Source organism: Saccostrea cucullata, unplaced genomic scaffold (assembly GCF_032062105.1).
Source record: "Saccostrea cucullata isolate Sc308-1 unplaced genomic scaffold, CSIRO_AGI_Scuc_v1 ctg6739, whole genome shotgun sequence".
NCBI classification, from domain to species: Eukaryota; Metazoa; Mollusca; class Bivalvia; order Ostreida; family Ostreidae; genus Saccostrea; species Saccostrea cuccullata.
In genome coordinates, this window is record NW_026928393.1 from 10,303 (window position 1) to 34,016 (window position 23,714).

Sequence of the window (23,714 nt, forward strand, 5' to 3'; positions counted from 1 at the left end):
AGCTAAATGGGAGATTAATAATAAGTAGCTAACAATCCGGAATCTGAAAATCAACTAATATAAATTCTCTACAAAGGGATTGTCTATCGTATCTAATTATGCGTCATTAATTACTTTCACATTCATCTTGTGCATAAAATCAAATTAATTTATTAATTTATATATAATTTCATGATAAAAATGTCTAAAATTTCGGTTAAAAAAACCTCTTTCTTTTTTTTTTTTTTTTTTTTTTTTTTTTTGAAAATCTTTTTTTTTATCATTCATACATATTTGTAGAATATGTCTTCAGCATTTTAGCAGAGACAGTAATAGTTTCAGGAATACAGCTTATGAGAAAACGTAACTGTTGATCGTTTGATTTCGCTAAGTCATCAATATTTTACCATTTCTTGGCGACTTCAAGGGGGGGGGGGGGCTAAAGACTTCTTAACCACCTCTGACAAAACAACCTCGACTGTGTTCTACATGTGTCAAAGAGACCTCTCTTTGAATGTCACAGTCGGTTAAACTCGGTTATATATTTTAAATTGTATGGAAGATTTATTCATCAAATAAAAATCATATAGGTAAAAAAAAAACAATCTGTTATTTTTTCTAACACAATATGAGACTACAAGTAACTAGAATTAATGTTTATTTTTTTAAACATTTTTTCATTATAAATGAGTACATGTATTAGGCAAAGTTATTGCCATGAGTAATAAGTATCATAGATAAAATAACTAAAAGAAAACTGTGACATATTGTCTAGAACCAATCAGATAGTGCATTGTATTCGCATATTATAATGATGTATAAGATAGCGATATAAGAAAAATATAGAAGGTAAAGAGGTAAAATTTACCCTGTCTATCAAATAGTATAATAAAGAAAGGAAGTGGTACAATTTTTATGAAATTTTAATGTCTGATCAGGAATTATATTCCCAAAAATTAAGACAAGAGTTTCCAAGGCAATTGAACACTCCATTATTTCAGTTTGTTCATTAACATATTCATAAACGTAAAAACTATAAGAAATGTGAAATTTTGACTATGTAATTCATATTTCAATATGACTGTACCTCGATCTATATTGAGAAATTCAATGTATTATAAGCTCATGAAAAGATGTACATATTTGACTTTTATTTATAACCCCCCCCCCCCCCCAAAAAAAAAGAAAATCCTGTTCATATGACTTCTCGCTCTCAATTTTCACACAAATGCATAAAATAAAGAAAAAATAGCATATCTTGTATCAATCAAAATGCAACCAAAAAATTTACGGTGTCTTTGAATGATAATTTCCATGCTAAATTGACATAAAAAAGGTACTCACCTTCAATTAGCTATTTTCAACCTGTTTCCCGTGGGTATTTATTTAATGTTATTTATTTTCTTCTTTATAATAACGTTTGGTATTCTATTATGGCAGAGATATACAATTATGACTCGCTTATACTGTACTCTCTAACTGTTAGGAATAATTTATGTTTCACGTGAAAGGGACGCCATACATTTTTCAGTAAAAACACATAACACGGATTTAGTCGTTTAATTTCTTTAAAGGTTCACATTTTGTGAATAGTGCACAAGTTAGAAAATTAAGTATATGGAATACTTTAATGGGAAATAAAGACAAACGAAGTGTAGTTATTTGTTTTTAGAAATTATATTGAAAAATAATAACGCCATTATGTCCTCTTTGTTACCCCAGGAGTGTTTGTCGTGTGATTTTAAACTTATTTGACAACCGTATGAATTAGGTTTAATAAAAATAAATCCACAAGATACTGATGTACAAGTAACAGTAACTGGCATAATGCGCCGTTGCTTTATTCTTTTGTTTTTAAAGAAAGTTGCACGGGATACCCGATTTCGCGGATTCAACGATACCCTAATATCGGGTATTATACGCGATTTCACGGATAATACCCGATTTCGAGTATTCCCTCCGACCTGTTAAACGGCAATTTGCGCCGACAAACAAACAAGAAAGGATTATGAATTTGTTAAAGCTTTTGTTTTATATAGTACAAAAAAAATTAACATGGTTCAAATAATTGAAAAATTACTGGAGGGATCTTATTTTGATTATCATATATATGTTTTTTTTTTATTTTGTTGGCTTTTTTTTGGGTTAAATCAGACCATTACTATGATTTACTTGGTGATTGATACAGAATACAAGACTGCCTACGCACAACTTGTTATTTATTCATTTATTTGTGAATTGAACACCTGCCTATTTGGTAGTAATTAGCCCACCTGAGCTGCAAACTCAAGTGAGCTTTTCTGAAGACATTTTAATCATCGTTTGTCGTTACTTACAATGTAGAAATATATATGACAAATCGTTCGATAATCTTCTCCTCAGATTGATACATGTATCTACATCTTTGTACTTTTAGTTAACTTAGCTTTTCGAGGCATGAACATGGATGAGCCTTTTGATGGGAATCAAAGCACATTTCAGACAATTAAAACAGCAAACGTTCAGCTTGGAGGCATTTTTATCGTTTCTGCTATGACTTTACATGGTAAAATTCCTTAAGTGTTTGAAACACGGTTAAAAAGAATATGTTATTGAATAGGACATCAAAAAATTACCTGTTTTGTAAGTGTTTTGTCTCTCTTCCTCATACTTAATCATGTAATATGATAACAAGACATGACTGACAAGGATCATTGTTGACACGTTCAAATTATATATCAATATCAAAGATGGTTATCTCTTATCTGCATTCAACGTTAAAAAACTGTTTTCCTTGAAGTTTTACGAGGTGATTCTCCTCATCTGACAATAAAAGACTCCGGAAACAGAATTTGTTACTCTGCTGTTCCATCAACAACTACGATTTACTTCGATCGAGTGTTCAAAACAAAAAGTTTGTCAATGTATTTTAGTAAAGAAGTTACCATTAAAGAAATAGAGGTGTTCGGTGGTAGGTATATTTTGTATCTTCTGTGTGAAGTTCTTTTTAAAGAAAATGTGCTGATTAATGTTTTAACTTTGTAAAGTTTTGTATTATATTCTAATTTTAACAGGGTTGGCAAAAAAAGGGAAATACTCATATAATTCCCATGACGGTGGGAAATACTGTAATTCTCGGGAGTTACTAGTATTTACCAAGAAAAACTGGGAGATAAAGATATCTTTATAACTTTAAGGTAAGGTTTGCGTTTACAGGGAGATAACTCTTGCAAATCACCAAAGCGTTTGAAACAGGCGAATTTAAACCAGCGATGCTAAGCATCTCGCTAACGAATTTCCTCTGTCATACTTGATGTTTGTTGTCACTTATTGTTAGGACTAAAAACAAAGGACGTTTTCAGGAGAAAGTCTTCTAACAAATCAAAGCATAGGAATCTTATAAGCCTTTGAGGTTAGCGTGATGCATGTGAATGAACCGATAAAGGATGACTTGTTTATTTTCGATACGGAACGTGGCAAGTTGCACGGCCATTCCGATCAGAAGAAAGTCATTGACGGCATTTGACGCATTGTGCTGTTGTGTGTTTCTCGCTTCACCACTACACTAAAATTTTAAGTGAGAATGGGAAAAAAAAAAGACCTGAGAGTATCCTGTAAAGTATTATGCTATATGCAGTCCGAACAGGGAAGAAAAGTCACGGTGCATTTGACCATGTCCAATGAGGATGTTGACAGTTTGATTGCAGATTGTTGATAGTATTTTCATCAGGTAATTATTTATTACTGTAAGTTATGAATGATCTACTGACTACGGATTTAAAAACGATGAATAAACGGTACAAGGATGTCAGGATGTGACTAATATCCCAACATTGCCAAAAAATAAAAATGCATTCATTCAAGAAATTATGAAAATTAAAATCCTTGCTTTTTAGGCCTAATATTTGTAACATTATTGGAACAGGTATTCAATTGTTCAAGTTACCTTTTTAAATGAGGTTTGATTTTAATTAATATCTCATTTTCTAATTAATAAAAAGAAAGAGATACAGATTGTACATGACAAGAACATAAATTTTCTTGATCAAGCATTTGCATTTCACTAATTCAATCTGTAAATTTTACAATAATTTCATATTGATTCTTCATTGATTATATTGGAAATTTATTCATTTCATTGAGTGAATGAAACTCAGTGCAATTACTTATGCAATTCCTTAAATGTTATTGTAAAAATGAACACATATGATTTCAGATCATGGGTCATTAATTGGAATAGATAAGACCAAAAAAAAAGTACTTCAGTGTTTCCTTAAATGATTTGTGCCATCAATCAAAGAAAAGGTCATCCCATATCAGCTCAAGAATATTAAAGAAAATTGGATGGATCAAGCTAAGATAAAGAACCAGACATGGCAACATCAATGGAGATTTGGAGAAGAACTTCTGACTTGTTATACCCAATGCATATTTTTATATGTCTATAGATTATAGAAGAAAATTTAATGTTTAACAACATCCTATCTAGTATATACATGCTGTTTTCCATATATTTAGAAAATATGTGTATGTGATGATTGCAGTGCATGCTCTGTTTGTCCATCTTTGAATTTGTTTTCAGTAAAATAAATGTATACATCATAGATATTAATTGAAGGTTGCTTTTGTCTAAACTTACATGTAACAAGTTTCTTAAAAAGGTTTGTAAAATTGCAAGGAAATTAATACATGAACAATTAAGATTAATATTTTTATTCATAAAAATTGTTTTTACCAGGACCTAATATGCTCAAATAAGTATTTCTGAAAACTGATGAGTTTTGTACATTGAGCTAATGTCCATGAAGTGTAGAAATAGGCCATCTTTAAAAAATGTATGGTTGTCGGCCTCTCCAGACCGACTGACTAAAATGACCAGACTGAAAACTTTTATTCAATGCAGGGCCGTATTATTTTTCTTTTTATTCCTCTTATCCCCTTAAAAAAATGTTGTTGAAGATTTTCTCACCTACCGACCCAATAATTTTACCCTGAGTCAAGAGAGGGCAAACAAACATTACTTTAAAGATAGCATTTCTACTCTTCAAAGTAAAGAAATCATTTAATTATAAAAACAGCAGCTTCGTGGATGCAATGCTTATAACATTTCACTCAAAAAAAAGGCATACATGTAAAATGACAGTCACCAGCCATAACTGAATAAAGATATTTTGCTACAAAGATGTCTAGAATTTACTACATGTTGGAATAACTAAATCAGCATGAGGTCAAATTCATAGGCTTTTAATTGGTTTAGTTGCAACATGTTCTGAAGTATGTTTATATACATATACATGTACTTCTAAAGGTGTTGCAGTATAATTCATGGACAATTTCATCAGAATATTCAGATGTAAAGATTGCCATAAACATGATAAATACATAGAGTTCTTCCACGAAATAAATTTTTAGACCATCATGTAGCACAGGAGGAGTTTTATTTTGAATATTTTTGGCCAGTTTATGCCTAAAATCAATATCAAAAATAATATTTAGTCTTTAACATTTACCATGCAAGGTGATATCAATGTTGTCTTTAAAAGTGTAGAAAAAGCCTGATTTTTATGTTCCAAATCCATAATATAGCCCCTGTTTCCATGGAAATAATATTGGGGACATACATATTTTTTTAGTTCAAATTAATGAAAATGATCAAATTAATAACTTCATGGATTTTGAAGGAATCGGTAGATATGTAAAACGTTGATTTTTATATTTTTGTTGCCATGGCAACGGTTTCACTTTATCAAGGAAAATTGAAAAAATCTTCTTTTTTCCCAATTTTTCACATTTTTGATAACGGAAAATCAAAAGTTTAAATAATAGAAGCATGAATTATACTAATTCAGGTAATTTTAATTATAAAAGTTTGATAATTTATAAAATAAATCAATTTTTTCAATGAAAATAATATTCGAGGTGAAATATGAAATACGTTAAATTTGGCGTCTTTTACTAAAAATATGGGACGGGCAATATCTTTGAAAATCATATAAAATGATAAAGCTAATCTCTCTGAATAAATTGATATATAGCATGTGTGCATATTAAAAAAACTATGAGTTGGAGGGAGACGCAAACCTTACCTTAATCATCTTATGTCAGTATACACATGTATTACACCCTTCTAATATTTCAATTTAAATAATTATAAAACAGTACTGGTTTACCTGCCCATGAAATGAACATATAGGTATCTCATTTGGACATTTTTATGTACATAAAGAAGGATCTAAGAAAATTGTTAAATGTAGTATTTAGTGTAAATGCCAAACCTTTGAGAATAAGCCACCTGATCCCACCTCTAATTTTTTAGAGGTCCGTGTTTGCTCTGCTCCTATTTTCTGTTGTTTTATGGACTTCTGATCTTGAATACTGTTCGTTATAACCGTATGTTTCATTTCAGTTCTACTCCAGGTACAGTCCAATTACCTCTCAAAACAGGATCACCTAGAGTCAATCTGTTAAAACAACATATTAATTGATTGTAAACACTACAGTGTTTATAGAAGGAATAAAACAATTTCATCATGTTCTTAAATTTATAATTTATAAACTTCATAATTCTACTAAACTGAAAAAAAAACTTAAATCCAAAAAATCAGTTTTGTTCTTAAACTACAAACAGGGAAACATGTTCTGCTACAGAATACATATAATGGATAGGAAACCTGGAGTAGTGATATACTAAGTGTGATTTTAAAATTTCAGACTTATGATATATGTCAATTTTATTCATTTTCTATTTTATGTTCATTTTTATTAATGAAATTTGTATAGATTTGAGTGAATTAAGGGAGGCTGACTGGGGTTTCCATTGCGCAAGACTTAGCACATCATGGTGAAATATTTACTGTTTTAAAGCACCTTTTTTCACTTCACAAATTTGACAAAATTAAGAAATTAAAGGTTAAAAAATTTAATTACGATTTTGTTATTACTGATTTATAAAACGATTTTTCATCTGATAGGTAGATTGACGTCTTTCTAGTGTGTTTTGACGTTCAGATAAACTGAATCTCTTAAAGAAGTAGAAATAAAAATGTTAAAGTAGACTTTTAACATATGCTCTTGAAATTAAAAAAATACACTTTTGAGATTCTTTTGATCTTTCATATAATTTTAAGTACTTATCATCTGTATGCGTCATATTTTGTAGTACTCCATAAAAACAGGAAATTTTTTTTATTTTTTGGCATTTTGTGATGCCCCCTCTGGGAACCAGACGGTAGAATTTTTTGTTTCTTACATATAATGCACTATATTATATAACTCGTCATATAGTATAATTTGAACACAAATCTATTGTAGTATTTGTATAATTTCCTTTAAAGTGCGAACAATTGGCACTTTCCTATATAATCCTATAGTAAATGTACCTGTATTTTGCGACGAACCCTTAAAAATACCTGGGCGGTAGATTTCCCCCCAGACTTGTATACTAGTACTGAAGTCAGTGTAAGTAACATAATTATGTTAACTGAAGAGTTTCTCTATTGCAGATTTCGCACAATAAAACCCCAGTCGGACGCCTTAAAAGAAATAAATTCATAAATTTTGTATTTCCCAGTATTTCCCAGTTTGGATAAAATTTGTGTTAATTACCTGGACGAGAAATACCGATATATTTACCTTTTGTAATTCCCACTGCCGGTATTTTCCAACCCTGAATTTAATTATTCTATACTTTAGGTAAGAATATTGCCCTCTGGAAAGCTACTGAACAGTCGACAACTCTGAATGAAGCTTACACGTCTGATAAAGCTGTAGACGGTTTAGGTAATGGTGATGATATAAACACGTGTTCACACACATCTGAACTTCCCTCACCTCCAACCTGGAACGTTAGTTTGGGGAATAATTTCTCTGTGACTTCAATGTACATTGTCAATAGAAAAGACTTCGGTGAGTATAATTCTAATTATTATACCCCCCGCTTGAAAAGCGGGAGGGTATATAGTAATCGTTAATTCCGTCCGTCTGTACGTCTGTCCGTCCGTCCGTCCGTCCGTCCTTCCGTCTGTCCGTCCGTCCGTCTGTTACGCTTTGGGGTACCCATCTCTTATCCGCAACTCCTCTCATACCACTGAATGAAATTTGATGCAACTTCCACAGAATCTTTATTACATATTGCCATTGTGCACCTCCTATTTTACTTTTTGATCCGACACATATTTTGGGTTTCCCGGCCACAGGAAAACATGGACTTTTTCACCAGTTATAACCATATGGGAGGCGGGGGGTATCATTTAGTGAGCTCATCGCTCACAGTACCTCTAGTTTTGAAATGTTGAAAAGAGTAATTCAACACTGAGCAGTGACTGAATAATTAAAAATTATATATAATTTTATTTGACAGAGCTTTGTATCAAACTTAACTGTTTTGCAAAATTAGTTTTTGCGTTTTATTGTATATTGATTCCAATTCTAACATGACAAAAAAGGAAAATGGGTATACATACCTAAAAATTATAACCTTTGCTTTACCCTTCAAGGTTTAAATGACCAATTTTGTATGTCTGTGCGTGAGAGGGCATGTTTATAAGGGAGTGTGTATGTTTTCGTTCTTTTTTGAAACGACAAAACCATTTGTTTAAAAGCTACAACAAGGAATATACATAAAACAAAATTGATAACGCACCACTAACATTTCAAAGAAAAAAAAATGAAAATCAAGTCTATACTTTTTTAGAGAAATAAATTTCTTTTCTTTCTTTCTTTCTTTTTTTTTTTTTTATTTTTTTTGTTTATCATGTTAGTACTAATTAAAAAATCAGAAAAATTACACCGTATGAGCATTTGATCCTAGAAGAGTGTGTTTAAGCAGACAGTATGGTACCTTAAGGGGGGTCCTTTGTAAAGATTTGTTTAAAAAAAATAAAACAATGAAAAAATATTTCTTCTTCAAGTAAAAAATTGTAGCTAATCGAATAATAAACATAAATGTTTACTATAAATTAGGGATAGTTTGAGGAAGGACCCTTTTTGAGATGAAAATATCATTGTCAGTGCCTTTTCTTGCATTTATTTAATATTCGAATGTTGTTTCATTATTCGATCGTCGGTTCATTCGACTGACAGTCGAATAGTCGACTAGCTATTCGTTGACATCCCTACTATAAATAGCCAAGCCATTAAGTAAACTCCTCACCATAATTTCAATGATGTTTCACAAAATATGGGCAGCTGGGTGGACTGGGTATGGACACCAAGGAACTGGAAGACTAGCAGGCGATATAATAATAAATTGCTGCATATTATTTTTTTATCAAAACACGGCAAAGATATTCTTTCATTTCCGTATTTAGATTATCACAATCTAATTAAAACTAGTGCTAATTGTAACGGGAACCGTTACAGATGTTCCCCAAACGCTCCCCAACTCCCTTTCAGTGCCATGTTCCCTGTAAGCTTCATTAAATAAGACAAACTCTGTGCATTTTTGACTTTTACCAGGGGATGACAAATCCCATTGCCCGACGCCCGGGGCTAGTGAAATTTAGGGATGGGCAAGTGGAATTTTATCAACCACTTGCCCCCGGGCAAGTGACTTATCAAAAATAGAATTTACTTGTAGGCCATGAATTTAAAGCTGGGCATAGGGGCTTGTATGATATACTCAGCATTTGTCCTCCTCTTTTTTGAAATATCTATAAATACAGAATTAGTTTATGGTAGGGCAAGCAAAAATTCAGGTAGGGCAAGTCAATGTTGACCATTTACTTGCCCTTGGACTAGTGCCTTAAAAATCTATTTGTCAGCCCCTGCTTTTACAACGTTTTCCCAGAAGGATACCAATTATATTCAAATTTTAGCATTAGCAAGCGCATGTGAATGCATGTGCGTTATGACCATATCATCTTGTCTACACTATTTATATATTTTAATATACTATATATTAAAGCATTCAGTCCAAAAGTAATAAAAATCACTCATTCAAGAGTATTTTTGAATATACTCATTTCAAATGCACGCACGTGCGTGCACGTGCATGATGATCATACCTTCTTGTAGGAGTCCTTTACATCTATCTATGTTCTAAATCCCATCCTGTTTGGTTGAAAAACAAGGGAGTTATAGCAATTTAAAGTTTCAGCCAATCAGATTGCAGCACACGTGCATGCGCGTGATTTCATGACTTTTTTCCTACATCATTTTGCAGGATATCTTAATGCAAGACTATATTTTAAATTTCAAAGCATTTCGTCAAAAAACAAAGGAGAAATAGCCATTTAAAGTTTCAGCCAATCAGATTACAGCGCACGTGCATGCACGTGATTTCATGATTTTTTTTCTATATCATTTCGTAGGATATCCTAATGCATGACTATATTTTAAATTTCAAAGAATTTCGTCAAAAAACAAAGGAGAAATAGCCATTTAAAGTTTCAGCCAATCAGATTGCAGCACACGTGCATGCGCGTGATTTCATGATTTTTTTTCTATATCATTTCGTAGGATATCCTAATGCATGACTATATTTTAAATTTCAAAGAATTTCGTCAAAAAACAAAGGAGATATTGCCATTTAAAGTTTCAGCCAATCAGCTTGCAGCACGCGCACATGCGCATGCTTTCATGAAAATTCTTATATATCGTACGGTAGATCTTCATAATGTAGGACTATGTTCAAAATTTCAAAGGATTATGACAAGAAACAAGAAAGTTATTGAGACTTTAGTTTCAGCCAATCAGAGCGAAGCGCACGTGCATGCGCGTGAGATCTTGCTATTTTGACCACGCTATCTTGTTTATACTACTAATGTATCCTTACATTATGAGTTTCAAAAAATTTCATCAAAAAATAGAAAAGTTATGGCAATATCCATTATATTGGTAATTTCACCTATTGCACGTGCGCGCTCTTGCAAGCACGTGCGCGCAAAATGACCTTTGTTTGGCAACTCTACATTCCATGCCTACTAACCCTAAAAAGGTTTCACCTAAGTCGGATGTGTAGTTTTCAAGATCACTCGTGGACAAAATTTTCCCAGGAAGAAGAAAAATAATAATAATAATAATAATAATAATAATAATAAGAAACAGAGTAAAAACAATATGTTCCCCAACTTCGTTTGGGGAACATAATTAGATCTTTGATCCGCTCCAGTTTGATCGCTACACAAAGATCTAACGAAACCCCATTTGTAGGTCAAATCCAGTGACCTTCTTGTCATGCATAATCATTGTTCAGATTAGCCAATCAGAGAGCTTTTTTCAAACGCTTTTCGTTGTGAAAAAGTTCGGGAAAATTTCGATAATGGCGGCCGACCTAGAGAATGCTATTGAGAAAGTATTGCAAGATTTCAAGATTCAAACGTTAAAGGAGGAGCAGAAGGATATTTTATTGACAGCTCTGAATAATAAAGACTGCATGGCAATTTTACCAACCGGATATGGGAAGTCGTTGCCATATCAGATGTTGATACCTGTCCGAAAACAGTTGCAGATTCAGAGATCCCCAGACTTAGACTCTTACAACGTCGGAAAGATTATCGTTTGTTCGCCTTTAATTGCGTTAATGCAAGATCAAGTGGACAGATTGAACTCTATTCCAAATGTTAAAGCAGTTTACAAAGGTAGGTTTTTGTTTTTGTTTTTTTTTTTTTTAAATATAATTACATTGGGGGGAAGAATGCGGATCTTCGACTGTTAGAGTCGAGGTAAATCAAACAGTCACCCCATCATTTCCGCGCTCTAAAATGTTATGACTATTTAGGGCCTGGTACAATCGGATAATACGAGTATGCTACCAAGATTATAGCCATTTTTTTTTTACAGGCGAGAGTAAAGACAGTGACCAAATTATTGCGGAGGGCAAGTTTGATTATCTTATTGCATCGCCAGAGGTATTGGTTGGCAACAGTGGCTTCCGGCAAATACTTCAGGAATTTAAAGTTGATACAATTGTAGTAGATGAATGCCACACTATGTGCACATGGTAAGAGACATGCATTTTTTAACTGAAGTCTTTCATTCACTCCAATCGATGGCAACCTTATTTTCATTTAATAATTAAATCATTTTTAACCACACATTTGAGTAAATAGTTCTTTTTAATTTATTTTATTCTCATATGTATTATCATACAATTTTACTTGCAGGGGAGGATTAGGGGATGAGGAGCAGCTGGCCTTTAGGAAATGGTTCCGGCACCTAGGAGAGCTTAGGTCCATGTTTCCGTCTGCAAATTTACTGGCTGTCAGTGCAACATGTAACAAGACAATTCGTAGAACAGTTATGAAGGAACTTGGTTTACAAAAAGAATGTACAACATTAATTATAAGATCACCAGATAAATCAAATATTAAATACTATGTTAAAAAAATTGACAGCTCCATAGAAATGTCCATGCAGTTTTTACTTGATTCTTTGGAATTGGAGGCATTTCCACGCACAATTATTTATGCTACCAGTGTTAAGGAGGTGTCTGAGTTGTACAATTATTTATGTAATGAAAACCCAACATTAATCGATAAAGTAGATATGTTCCATTCGGAGACATCAGATGAAAAGAAAAGTGACATTATTAAAAATCTTCAGGATGGTGGCAGTCAAATAAAACTTGTGATAGCAACTTCTGCCCTTGGAATGGGCATAGATATTGTGAACTGTCATTCAGTAATTTTATATGGTATACTGTCTACAACCACAGACTTGATACAGGAAGTGGGAAGAATTGGCCGAGATGGCAAGGAGTCTATTGCATTGTTGTTGTACAATAAACATCACCTGCAACATGCAGATATCAGTGTAAAGCATATATACAAAACACAGACATGTCGACGAATTTCTATCATGAAAGATTTCCTTTCAACATCCCAATTAGATTCTTTAAAAACAGGGATTCACAGTTGTTGTGATATTTGTGAACTGGAGTGTTCTTGTCAAAACTGTAAACAGCTGCCACTTCAGCAGTATTTTCTTGGACTTTGTGTCATGGAAGACTCAGATAGTGTTAGTAGTGATGCAACTGATGTTGAGTAATGGAAATTCAAATCAAAATTGAAACATTAAAAAATGTAAAAATCAAATTTGGTGTTTTACTTTTTCTAACAGGGTATTTTAAAACTTCTTAGCATCTATCATATTCCTATTGAAAATGAGCATGGGAGTTATGGAAGAAGCTTGGTTGTTTCATGGTTGTTTGTCCTGTCATGACTGGGGATAAAAAAAAATGGGTCAGTGCAAGTACCCTGGTAGGTATGTGGACAATCCCCTCCCCCTTAAATTGTTACATCAAAGCTAAATTTTCATTATCTTTTTTCCATAATGCATTAAAAATGTTTCCTGGAGGCTAAACAATGTTTTGAGCAATTCAATTGGGAAAAGGCAACCAAACTTTAAATTCTTTAAAGCTGGCCTAAGCAATTTCATCTTAAAATTTATTACCCAAATCCACCACATATTGATCAAAGTTTGTGGCACTTTACTTTTGGATTTGATTCTTCACAGATTAGATAATAAAGAATTAACATTTTATTTACAAAATGTTGCAGTAATTGAGCAGTACATAAACAATGAGATATGATATATACAAGTATTTGATAGCAATATGTGACAAGGATAAACATATTGAAAAATGTTTTATTTAGCTTTGAGAGAATATAAAAAATTCTGAAGGGTTTTTAAACCTAAATATTTTACCTTGTGAATTTTTAACATGAGCAAAAATCAGTGTTGGAAATTGAATGGACAAGATATATGCGAAAAACAATCACTATTTATAGTCATTTTGTATCTATTAAATTATGTCCAATACAATTACATAAAGGTTCTTTACTCTGACAAGGAAAAACACCTAAATTTAACATTTGATTCTCATTTGATACTACTTGCACATTGTTTCATACAATGTTCATAAAAATTCATGCAAACTCGTGTATTAGGAATATAAGTTAAATAAGTTTAAATGTGGGGATCACGCAGACGGCGAAAGGGAAATGATGGTCGATGGCGATGAATCATGGTGGACAACCCTTGATAGGCATTGTTGAATGGATTTCTCTCAGTGGTCAGGCCTTTACACTTCAAGATGCGCTTAGGGGTATGTTCTAAAATGTTTAGCTCCTGGAGATCCTGAAGAATTTTTCTGACGTCCTGTTTGTAGGAAGGAAGATGATGGAATCCCTTCTTACCCTTAATGCTACTAACAATGTCATAGTGTTTTGCAATGTTAATAAGAAGTGGATACTCTTTCGAATGCTGGACAATACTGTCCTCTGTTTGGTGCCCTGAGCAAATTACTTTGCTGTCTCTATTTTGCATCTCGACAAATTCATCCAGAGCTATGTTGTTATTTGGACCACCTTGTAGATTGATGAATCTGTTTGCTTTCAATCTTTCTTCTTGGCTTGCAGGAAGTAAGCCAGATGTCAGCGCTGTCAGATGAATCGATCCAATGCTGTATTTTGTCTTATTGGTCTTGTTGTATATTGGCAGTTCATACTTAGTTGATCTTACAGATCTTTCACCATCTCCCATGTCCACAGCACTGTCAAGGTTCTTATGCAGCATCACAAGCTTGAAGAGCATAACAACATAGTCCTGAAGCTGATCTGCTTTGGTATCTTTCTTTCTGGACACTTTGGACTGTTTTGCTAGGGTGACATTGTGCACTTTACTCTCGTGAGCTTTTAACGAGCCTACATAAGCATATGTTTTTGGACAAAAGTGACATCGGATTCGACCATCTTCAAAATTTTGTACCCAGTAGTTCTCGGGATGATCTGGATTTCCTGTAATTTCACGCAACTGTTCACAAACATCTGATGAGCCATCAAAGAAATATTTCTTCAGTATTTTACTGCAAATTTCATTCAACCACTGTATTTTTTCATCATTTGTCAAGTTGTTGAAGTGGCTAGGCAAGGGTGCATCTGAATTCACATCAATATTCAATTCTTCAAGAAACATTAGAAGACAAATTGCATCCAGAATGGTGTAGTACAACATCTTGTGCGGACGATATGCATTCTTTACTTTCCCTTTCACGTCTCTTGCATTAAGTAAATTGCGGTAGTAGTAAACCGTCCCTCTGTCTTGTGCACTTTCAGTTGAGAATGTCAATTTGTATATTGCCTGAAAAATATTCACAAATTTGTTTACTAGAGATGCAACAAAGTCATATGAGAAAGTGATAAATTATTACTTGACCTCTTATAAACATATATTAAAATTATTTTTCATTTGTTTCTAAAACTATCCTTAGATAAACAAATATTATATTAGTATAAAAAAACATTATCAAGAAAAATGTGAAAACGTACTTCCAAGAAGTTCATTAATCGATGGAAATCTTCCGTTTTTGATATGAATCCCTCGAGCCTTTTCTTAGGTGTTTCTGCATTGCTCATTGCTGCTTGGGCACACTGAACACGCTCATCTGTCAATCTATCTCCTAAATTAAAATACTTTGATGAATGTTTTTCCAGTGCTTAAAAAGACGTGAAGAAAGCTACTACTCTTAATTTAAATTCTTTTATTCTTGCCATAGCCAAAACTTTTCCAAGATACTATGCAGTAAAATGATTCTATTTCAGCTTACAATTTCCTTGCATTATATACACAAATCTAAATAAACATACCTCCAAAAAAAACCTCCTCCACTATTTCTCCATCACGCTGAGGCACATATTTCTCTGATAGATCTTTTAGCAGCTGTATCAGCTCTGCTGTTTTGTTTTCATTGCATTTATACAGTCCAAGAGGAAACTAAATAAAAAGGTAGGATGGACAGATCTCATAACAATCAACTGTAAGCCTGATATGCTTTCTTTCATATTTTATTTTATGTATGTTAATTGTTGCATTCATGACTATATGCCAATGTATGATGGTGTTGTCAATAAAATGAAAGAAATCCTCTATAATTTCTTATGTCTTAGATGTAATTGTTCATTTTAGTTATCTTAAAAGACATGATTAAATGATATACCTGGGTAGTTTTCATTCCACAGTAAGAGCTGTATTTATGCTCAAGATGCACTGGATAAACATGCCGGAAATGCTCTTCCAGTTGAGGCATATTTGACAACACAGAGGTTGCAAATATAAAGGTCAATTCTTGAAGAAGTTTGTCCTGTTCTTCGACTGAAGGAATATACATCGAGTAATCTAGTTCTTCAGTTAATGGAACTGGTGTGCTCTGCAAGTGATGAGTTGGTACTCGGTCTACAACCGCGATAACATTGAAGAGGTGAAGGGAAAGAGTTTTCTGTTGGGACGTTCGAAAAGATGGGAGAATGTTCTTGTCCCAGTTATCACCAATAAGCTGAAATCTTTGATGTCCTCCATTTGCCCAAGAATCACGTATACTCAGAATGTCTTTATCCAGACTGTCATGCCAGGTTGTCAATCGATTATGCACAGTTCTTGGATGGACTGATAAGCCTATGTTTGAAAGTCTTTCTATGTCCTGTGAATTATAAGAAACCATTAAAACAAGAAACATGCATCAACTGCTCTACTGACTTATCATGTTTACCCGTACTTCCTCATTATTGTAACTTTTAACCTACTTTGGGCTAAATAGATTGTAAAGAAAATATTTAAAATTTACATTTGAGTAGCCCTGAAGATATCAATTTTAACAATATGTTTTAAAAATATGAGCAATTAAAGTTTTTTCCATTAATAACTTAAGGTTATAATTATAAAAAAGACAAGGATTTTTCGTATTCTGGTCAAATTATTCATACTCAGTATTTTAACAGATAGATACAAGAACAGTATATGCAACCACAATCTCATGTAGTGATGTACCCCCCCCCCCTTTTTAATTCAACAAAAAATTTCTTAACCAATGGTTTAAGCTATTCTGAAATTTAAAATAATACCGTTAGTGTGCAGCCTCCATGTGTAAGTATAAAGCCAATGATGTACTGAATGACTGACATCTCTTGGTTTCGAGCATGAAGCCCTACAGCAACTGACACAAGCATGTGCTGGAATGGTTTGCTGTCTATTTGTAATGGCACATCAGACACAACTGAAGACATTAAGGTCATCAAATTTGGGCAACTAACACTCAGTTCTTTGCTCAGAGATTCCCAGCTAAAGGAAAGAAAGTCATCAAGATTTTTCTTTCTCAATAAAGTTCCTGAACCTTGTTTACAAATACTCTGACTTTCTTGCTTTAGGATATCTGCAACAGCCTCAATGACTGGTGAGGGGTTTTCAGCAACCAATTCATCAACAATGACTTTGTCCACATTAACTCCTTGTAGAATTGCCTTACATATTCTTTTATGGTGTTCTTGTAGGACATAGGTATTCTTTGTCTGGCTTGGATAGTACACTGTCAACTGAAAGAAAGAAGCACATTTCATAATTTGATCAAACCTTTCCCTTAGTTCTGGTTATTTTGAATGACAACAATAAAAAACAAGAGGCCTAGGGGCCACAGCCCTCACCTGAGCACATTGGCTAGGAAAAAGCACATATCAGATCAGAACTGAAAGTTTACCAAGGTTTGAATTTTAACCCCCCAGGGGGTCATGATTTGAACAAACATACCTGAGGATGATTCCATATAAATATCACTAATGATGTCTTTGAAGTACTTGAAAAGAAGATTTTAAAAGGTTTCCCTATATATTCCTATGTAAAACTTTGGTTGGCCATTTTGGCCCCACTCTAGCCTTGGGGGTCATGATTTGAACAGACTTGAATCTACACCAGCTGAGGATGATTCAACATGATTTTCATCTTTCCTGGCACAGTGGTTCTTGAGAAGAAGATGAAAATGTGGAAAGTTTACAACGACGACGATGATGACAATGACAACGACAGACAATGGACAAATTTTGATCAGAAAAGCTCACTTGAGCCTTCGGCCTCTGGCCTTATACCAGATTTAGTCCCCTTTTTGTAAAAGGTCTAGGTCAAGCTTAACTTATTTAAACTTTGTTCTTATGTATTCAATTTGATATAAAAACTGACAGTAATAGTATTTTATTTACCGAGTTTCAAGTGAATTTATATTTTAATTTATCTGAAATATTGTGTATAAATACCTTTCTCTGAGGCCAAGGAAAATTAAAATTTCAACATGATGTCAAAAAGTATGTCATCGACCCTGTAATTCCAAGAAATAAAAGTTGCAAGATAGAACTAAACATGGAAATCAAAACAATTTTCAAAAAGGCCTATCATTAGTATACTATGAACAAAATATCTTACTACTTATTAAATGCCAGATCAAGGTAGAGGTATATTTGAAAAGATATTCTGAAATCAATTGACATAAATATTCTGATACCCCACCTCTCTGAATTAAGAAGGAATACAAAATTAAATTAATGTGCTTATTATTATTATTCATGTTAATAATTGTTTATAAATAAAGTAAAACAGGCCTTTTTGTTGACAAATCAAACTTAAATCATAAAAAATTAAAACAATAAAATTGATGCCATGCCTCTCTATGAAAAGATTCAAATAAACATGACCCTGTATATATAAGAGCAACCAGGAATGAATTTACTCATTAATAAGAGTCATACAATTAAAATTTAGAATTTCCATTCCAAATTATTTGAACTATACTATCCCAGAGAAGCACAGTTTTATTTGCATTCCAAAACAATATTAAAATTTTCAACTTACTTGCACTTCTTTAGCAAATTTTGAATTCACTTCACAAATTCAAGTGATCCCCCCCCCCTCTTACACAAATAATTCTGAGTTTTGGAAGAATTGTTTGCTCTAATCAAATAAACAAAACAGAAAAATCTGTGGTAAATTGAACTGTTAAACAAAACAAACAAATCCAACAATTTTGACACCTTCACTTCTCCTGTGTAAGCAGAATTATCTATGTCTTTCTCAATTATTTTGCTGAAGCCCAGAGATCTTCTGACTTTCTTTGTAGCTTCGAGTTTTGGACCTATGACTGACAACGGCCAACATATATATATTACTCTTATCCTCTGAAATTATTACATATTTACAGAGTTGAGAAACATCATGATCATTTATTTGGTTTTAAATAAAATTTAAAAAATGTGATACGTACCAAAGTCCTCCTTGGCAGGCTCAGCTGATGTCCGTAGAACATCTACTGCAATCTAATTGGATGAAAAGGAATTAGTATATGACTTCAAAAATTAATCATAATATTAATTTTATTATTTTGATAATGTTTCACCAATGTAACAAATAAAGCATTTACACAATAATGGCATTACCTCTAAAGTATCATGGCCCGTAATATCTGGAAAACTTTTGCAGCCTTGTAATGATCCTGCAAAATGCAGAATATTACACTTTTAATATGATAATAATAATGATGCATTGTGATGCTTAGATGTTGACTTCTTTAAAATTTGTTTGACTCTGATTATCCATTGATAATGAGAAACTATTGCCCTGTTCACATGAAGAGTTTAATTCGCAGTAAATTAATGCGAATCAAACTGATGCGAATTGAATTGCGTTCACACAATAGCTAATGCAAAGTAATTTAATAAGTAGTAAACTAATTCAAATTAAACTAATTTGCATTAAATTCTCCATATGAAGCTTATTCGCAGTAACTTTACCTTTGATTGGAATCAAACTCTCTGTGTAAACAGGGCATAAGATTAATTTATGTCAAACAGTTTGAAGTAAACTGTCCAGATCATTAAGATTAACATTTTTTATCATGTTTATTTGTCCAAAACATAGGCATTAATTCATAACTATTTTAGTAATTGCATCATACCCTCAGTTTGTGGTGGCTGCGGCATTATAGGCCTGTAGCGAGTCTCAGAAACACATGTAGCAGTGGCATGCTCAACAGCTGGTCTGTGAATGGTCACCTAATTACAAAAGAAAATAATTAAACAATGGAATATGTCAGTCTAATTAAAATAAGATCTTTGACCCACTCCGGCGATCAAACTGGAGCGGATCAAAGATCTAATTTTAATTAGATTGGGAATATGTATTACTTAAAACTAAAAAATAAGGTAAAAATCTTTTAGGGTTATAGGCTACAAAATCCACGTGTCTGTTGGACAATCACTAAGACTGCTGTGAAATTACTATGTATTCTGCAGCTGTTATATTCTACTATGTGAAAATTTAACTCTGCTTTAAATTTCTGTGTTAAAGAAACACAAGTGAATTAGCCTAGTTCATTAAATTTGACCTACTTGTTCGTGTGTCTTGGGAGAAGCCCGACCTCTTTTTTTACGGGTGGAGGATCCTGGCGTTTTGGCCCTGTTTCTTTTCATGTTCTTTTCGAATGTTTTCAGTATGTCTTTTATTTCTTTTTTGGTACTTCAGCACTTTCTCAACCTTCCCAAAGCACCTTACACAAACACCTTCAGCGTTTGGGGGAAGATCAGTCTGTATGACATCCCGAATAGCTGTCTGCTTTTCTTCGGTTAACTTAAAGACGGTACAACACACTGGGGGAGATAACTCTTGCGATTTCAATTGAACGTTTGACGTAACGTCAAATTTAACGTCAGAAATAAAGCGTCAAAACGACGAGTAAAACGATCCCGATGTATATCAATCATGAAAGAAAATTGGGATATGGGGCTTGGCTGTGATTGTGCGTACCATACTCAATTAATTAGTATTTTGTTAATTAACCCGATTAAACTTGTAAAAAGCAAGACTTAAAATACCATCCCTTAATGTTTATTTCATTTCATTTCATATACAAAAAATTGTATTTTTGATCAAAGCGCAGCATTTTTTTTTATTCTTAAAATTTTATTTTGCCGAAATTCTCATTATTACAATTGGCTATATAACATTCCGATTAATGGTCTTCATTACAATTTGTGCATACACGATATGGATATTGTTTTTCTTCTTTAATTAAATAAAACAACAATAAATAAACAAAAAACTTGTTACAATATAAAATCGATGTTGTTCTCAGACCCTTACTGATCAAAGAGGAACAACTCTGAAAATGTAGGAGATGTTTATTTTCCTCCCTTTTTTCACGGTTTTCCACAGAATCCAAAGACCTGATAAATCCGAGAATTGAATACTATAGACCTCAAATGCACAATGTAAGTATAGAATTGAAAAGAATTGTTTACTTGTTACTGAAATTATGAATATCCTATTGCAGCAAATCGTAACTTTGACTTTCTATCAACAATGTCGGTTCGCATTTCCTCGAATCAAAACAAAACGTAGCCTATAAGATTTAAAAAAAATATCAATGTGCGATTTGATATAAATTGAAATAGATGAAGAGTTTAATTATTGATATTTTGATGTTCATGTGGACGAATACGGAATTTCAGTTTTGGCTTTTTTGAGAAGACGACGACATTGAAAGAAATGCGTACAATATCATGAGGGGTGTATGTACATCTAATGCAAATGTCGATGTATCCCCACGGCCACATACTGTCTCGTTTGAAAAGATGACATGAAAGAAACTACAATTATTCCATTTATATCACACAGGACGGTACGAACATACCATCTTTTTAATGAATAAAATTAAAGAAATAAAATTAAAAATCAACATATTCAAGTTCAACAAAACTTGAATTCGTATCCAGGTTTCATGAGATACTAGGAATGCATAACGCATACGTATATGGACTAGACACTAAAATCTTTCAGTAATTTTTTCCTGATACATATAAAAAGAGTAGTCAATATTTATTCTGCATTCATGAATTTAAAAACTAATGCATACCTCCGGGATTCTTGACGAAATAGTACCAGTATATTTGCACTTAAAAGTTTTGTCAAACGCTAAAAGGTCTCGACGCAAAAAAGGAAGGGGTGGGGGTGATAGGGGTATTCAAAAAATTTCCTAAAAATTTCATTTTTAAAAACCTTTTTCATTGAGAACTTTTAAATTTTAATTTTAAAATATTTTTTAAGCAAAAGCAATATTCCAAAAAAAATTTTTTAAATGTGTATTTGTAAAATTGATATAACAAAGTGATCAAGGTCCTTAAAGAAAGTCAAGTGTTTTATTGAGAAAGGGGGAGGGGGTAATTTTTATTAAATCAAAAATGGTGGGACAAAAATTATAAAAAAATTATTAAATTATTTTTTTACCAGCTACCTAAAGAAAGTTTTTTACAAAAATTAAACGACAGGTTTTTTCACAAAAAAAATTTTAATTTGAAACATACACAATTTTCAAGGCTTAAATTATTCATAGTTTTTCAGTTTAAGGTCTTTAAAAATAGTTTTGATGCTATTTATATCAAAAAGATGACTATGTTTTTGTGTTGAATGGTTAAAAGAATAAGCCAATGAAATTTGGCATTTATTTTTTAACCTGGTTTTTTTGAAAATCAAGGTTTAAGTAGTTCATTGATTAAAAAATTTCTCTCCTTGTAAACAACTAAAAGGGGGGGAATTTTTTAAATTTCCCGTCCAAAAACCACTCGAACGATTTTGTCCAAAATATGCATACATGCAGTAGATATTTTCATGTACAAAATATACAAAAATAACGAAAATTAAACGACAGGAATTTTTTGGGTGGGGGGTGACCCGGGGTTTTAAAAAAACACTAATTTTTTTATTTTTATGTTGCCTTCGTTATCTACTTCTTTTACCACAAAAAAAAATCCGCAAAAAGACAACATACATTCGTTGTGCTGTAAATTTTCTGTGGAAAAACCCCCCACCTGCAATGGCCGCGGCCATTTTTACTCCATGCGGAACACCTTTGGTTATATCTATAATTTCACGCCTATTCCGATAACGAGAATCTGAACCGAAGATTCTAAAGCCAATGCGCTGATCGGTGGATTGAAAAGGTCACTGGATTTGACCTACAAATTGGGGTTTTGTTAGATCTTTGTGTAGCGATCAAAATGGAGCGGATCAAAATTTAATTTTTTAAATTTGATTGAGATTATCATATTTTGAATTTAATCCTTTTTTTCCCTTTTTTTTTTTTCCTTTTTGGATAATTCTGATTGAAAATGTTGTGTTCCATTTCAATTATAGAAAACTATAAATAATTTTATTGTGTATGGAAAACAAGGAGAAGCGATTAAAAAAATTTTTTCAATGGCACATCCACAAAAAAAGGGATGTTTTAAAAAATGGCTATTTGGGAAACCCGAAACTACCAATTTAAATTATAAAGACTAAAAATTTAAATGATGGAAGGAATAGAAAGATATTAACACTGTGTGAAGTTTTTAAAATTAGGATGTTTTATACAATACAGTGTATTAATATTTCAGTCATTTAATATTGTGCAAAATTCTTTTTCAGTCTTTTGAACGCCACGTTTTCTATATTTCGGTACAATAAAAGATAAAAGAAAAAAATTATTGAACATTTATCATATATTGTGCGCTGTTTTGTCAAGAAACTTGCCAGGGCATGATGCGCAAAAACACACTGTCACAAACAACACACACACACACACACACACACACAGAGGGGGGGGGGGGGGTAAACACAAAGAAACACCCAACATACACATAGTCCTACATGTATACCAATTTCAATATAGCAATATGAGTGTTTAAACAGTCTCAGTCGGACAAGAACGCATCTTTTCAACATCCTTGTACACAACTATAAGTTTTTTTAACTTCTTTTACAATCAATTTCTGTAAAGTGTTATTTGTCGTTTGCATGTAGCATTTAAGATTAGTAACATGTATACATATATACAGCATCCATGTTTTGAGATGCTTTAAATAGATTAATTAGAGAATATGCTTCCTGCAATTAAACCATAAACTTTATTGTGAAATATGTGGAAATAACAAGGGGTTTTCAGCTCAAAAGTTCATTAAACATTACAA

The 23,714-nt window shown here is 32.6% G+C and overlaps 3 protein-coding genes across 3 annotated transcripts; 2 read left to right on the plus strand and 1 right to left on the minus strand.

The window, feature by feature from the left end:
- The first annotated feature begins 2,399 nt into the window (after positions 1-2,399).
- Positions 2,400-8,503, plus strand: LOC134277452 (uncharacterized). Its single transcript, XM_062759790.1, has 4 exons — positions 2,400-2,524; positions 2,759-2,929; positions 7,651-7,893; positions 8,454-8,503. The coding sequence occupies exons 1-4, from the start codon at positions 2,416-2,418 to the stop codon at positions 8,501-8,503; spliced, it is 573 nt and encodes a 190-aa protein (XP_062615774.1). The 5' UTR covers positions 2,400-2,415.
- A 2,586-nt stretch (positions 8,504-11,089) lies between these two features.
- LOC134277453 (uncharacterized) lies at positions 11,090-12,945 on the plus strand. The gene is made up of 3 exons (XM_062759791.1): positions 11,090-11,537; positions 11,740-11,899; positions 12,063-12,945. The coding sequence occupies exons 1-3, from the start codon at positions 11,219-11,221 to the stop codon at positions 12,943-12,945; spliced, it is 1,362 nt and encodes a 453-aa protein (XP_062615775.1). The 5' UTR covers positions 11,090-11,218.
- An 898-nt stretch (positions 12,946-13,843) lies between these two features.
- LOC134277454 (uncharacterized) lies at positions 13,844-20,180 on the minus strand. Its single transcript, XM_062759792.1, has 11 exons — positions 20,100-20,180; positions 19,667-19,763; positions 19,503-19,523; positions 19,149-19,204; positions 18,977-19,028; positions 18,747-18,853; positions 16,797-17,264; positions 15,896-16,375; positions 15,546-15,672; positions 15,228-15,358; positions 13,844-15,039 (listed from the first exon to the last, which is right to left on the minus strand). The coding sequence occupies exons 1-11, from the start codon at positions 20,178-20,180 to the stop codon at positions 13,867-13,869; spliced, it is 2,793 nt and encodes a 930-aa protein (XP_062615776.1). The 3' UTR covers positions 13,844-13,866.
- Positions 20,181-23,714: the final 3,534 nt, after the last annotated feature.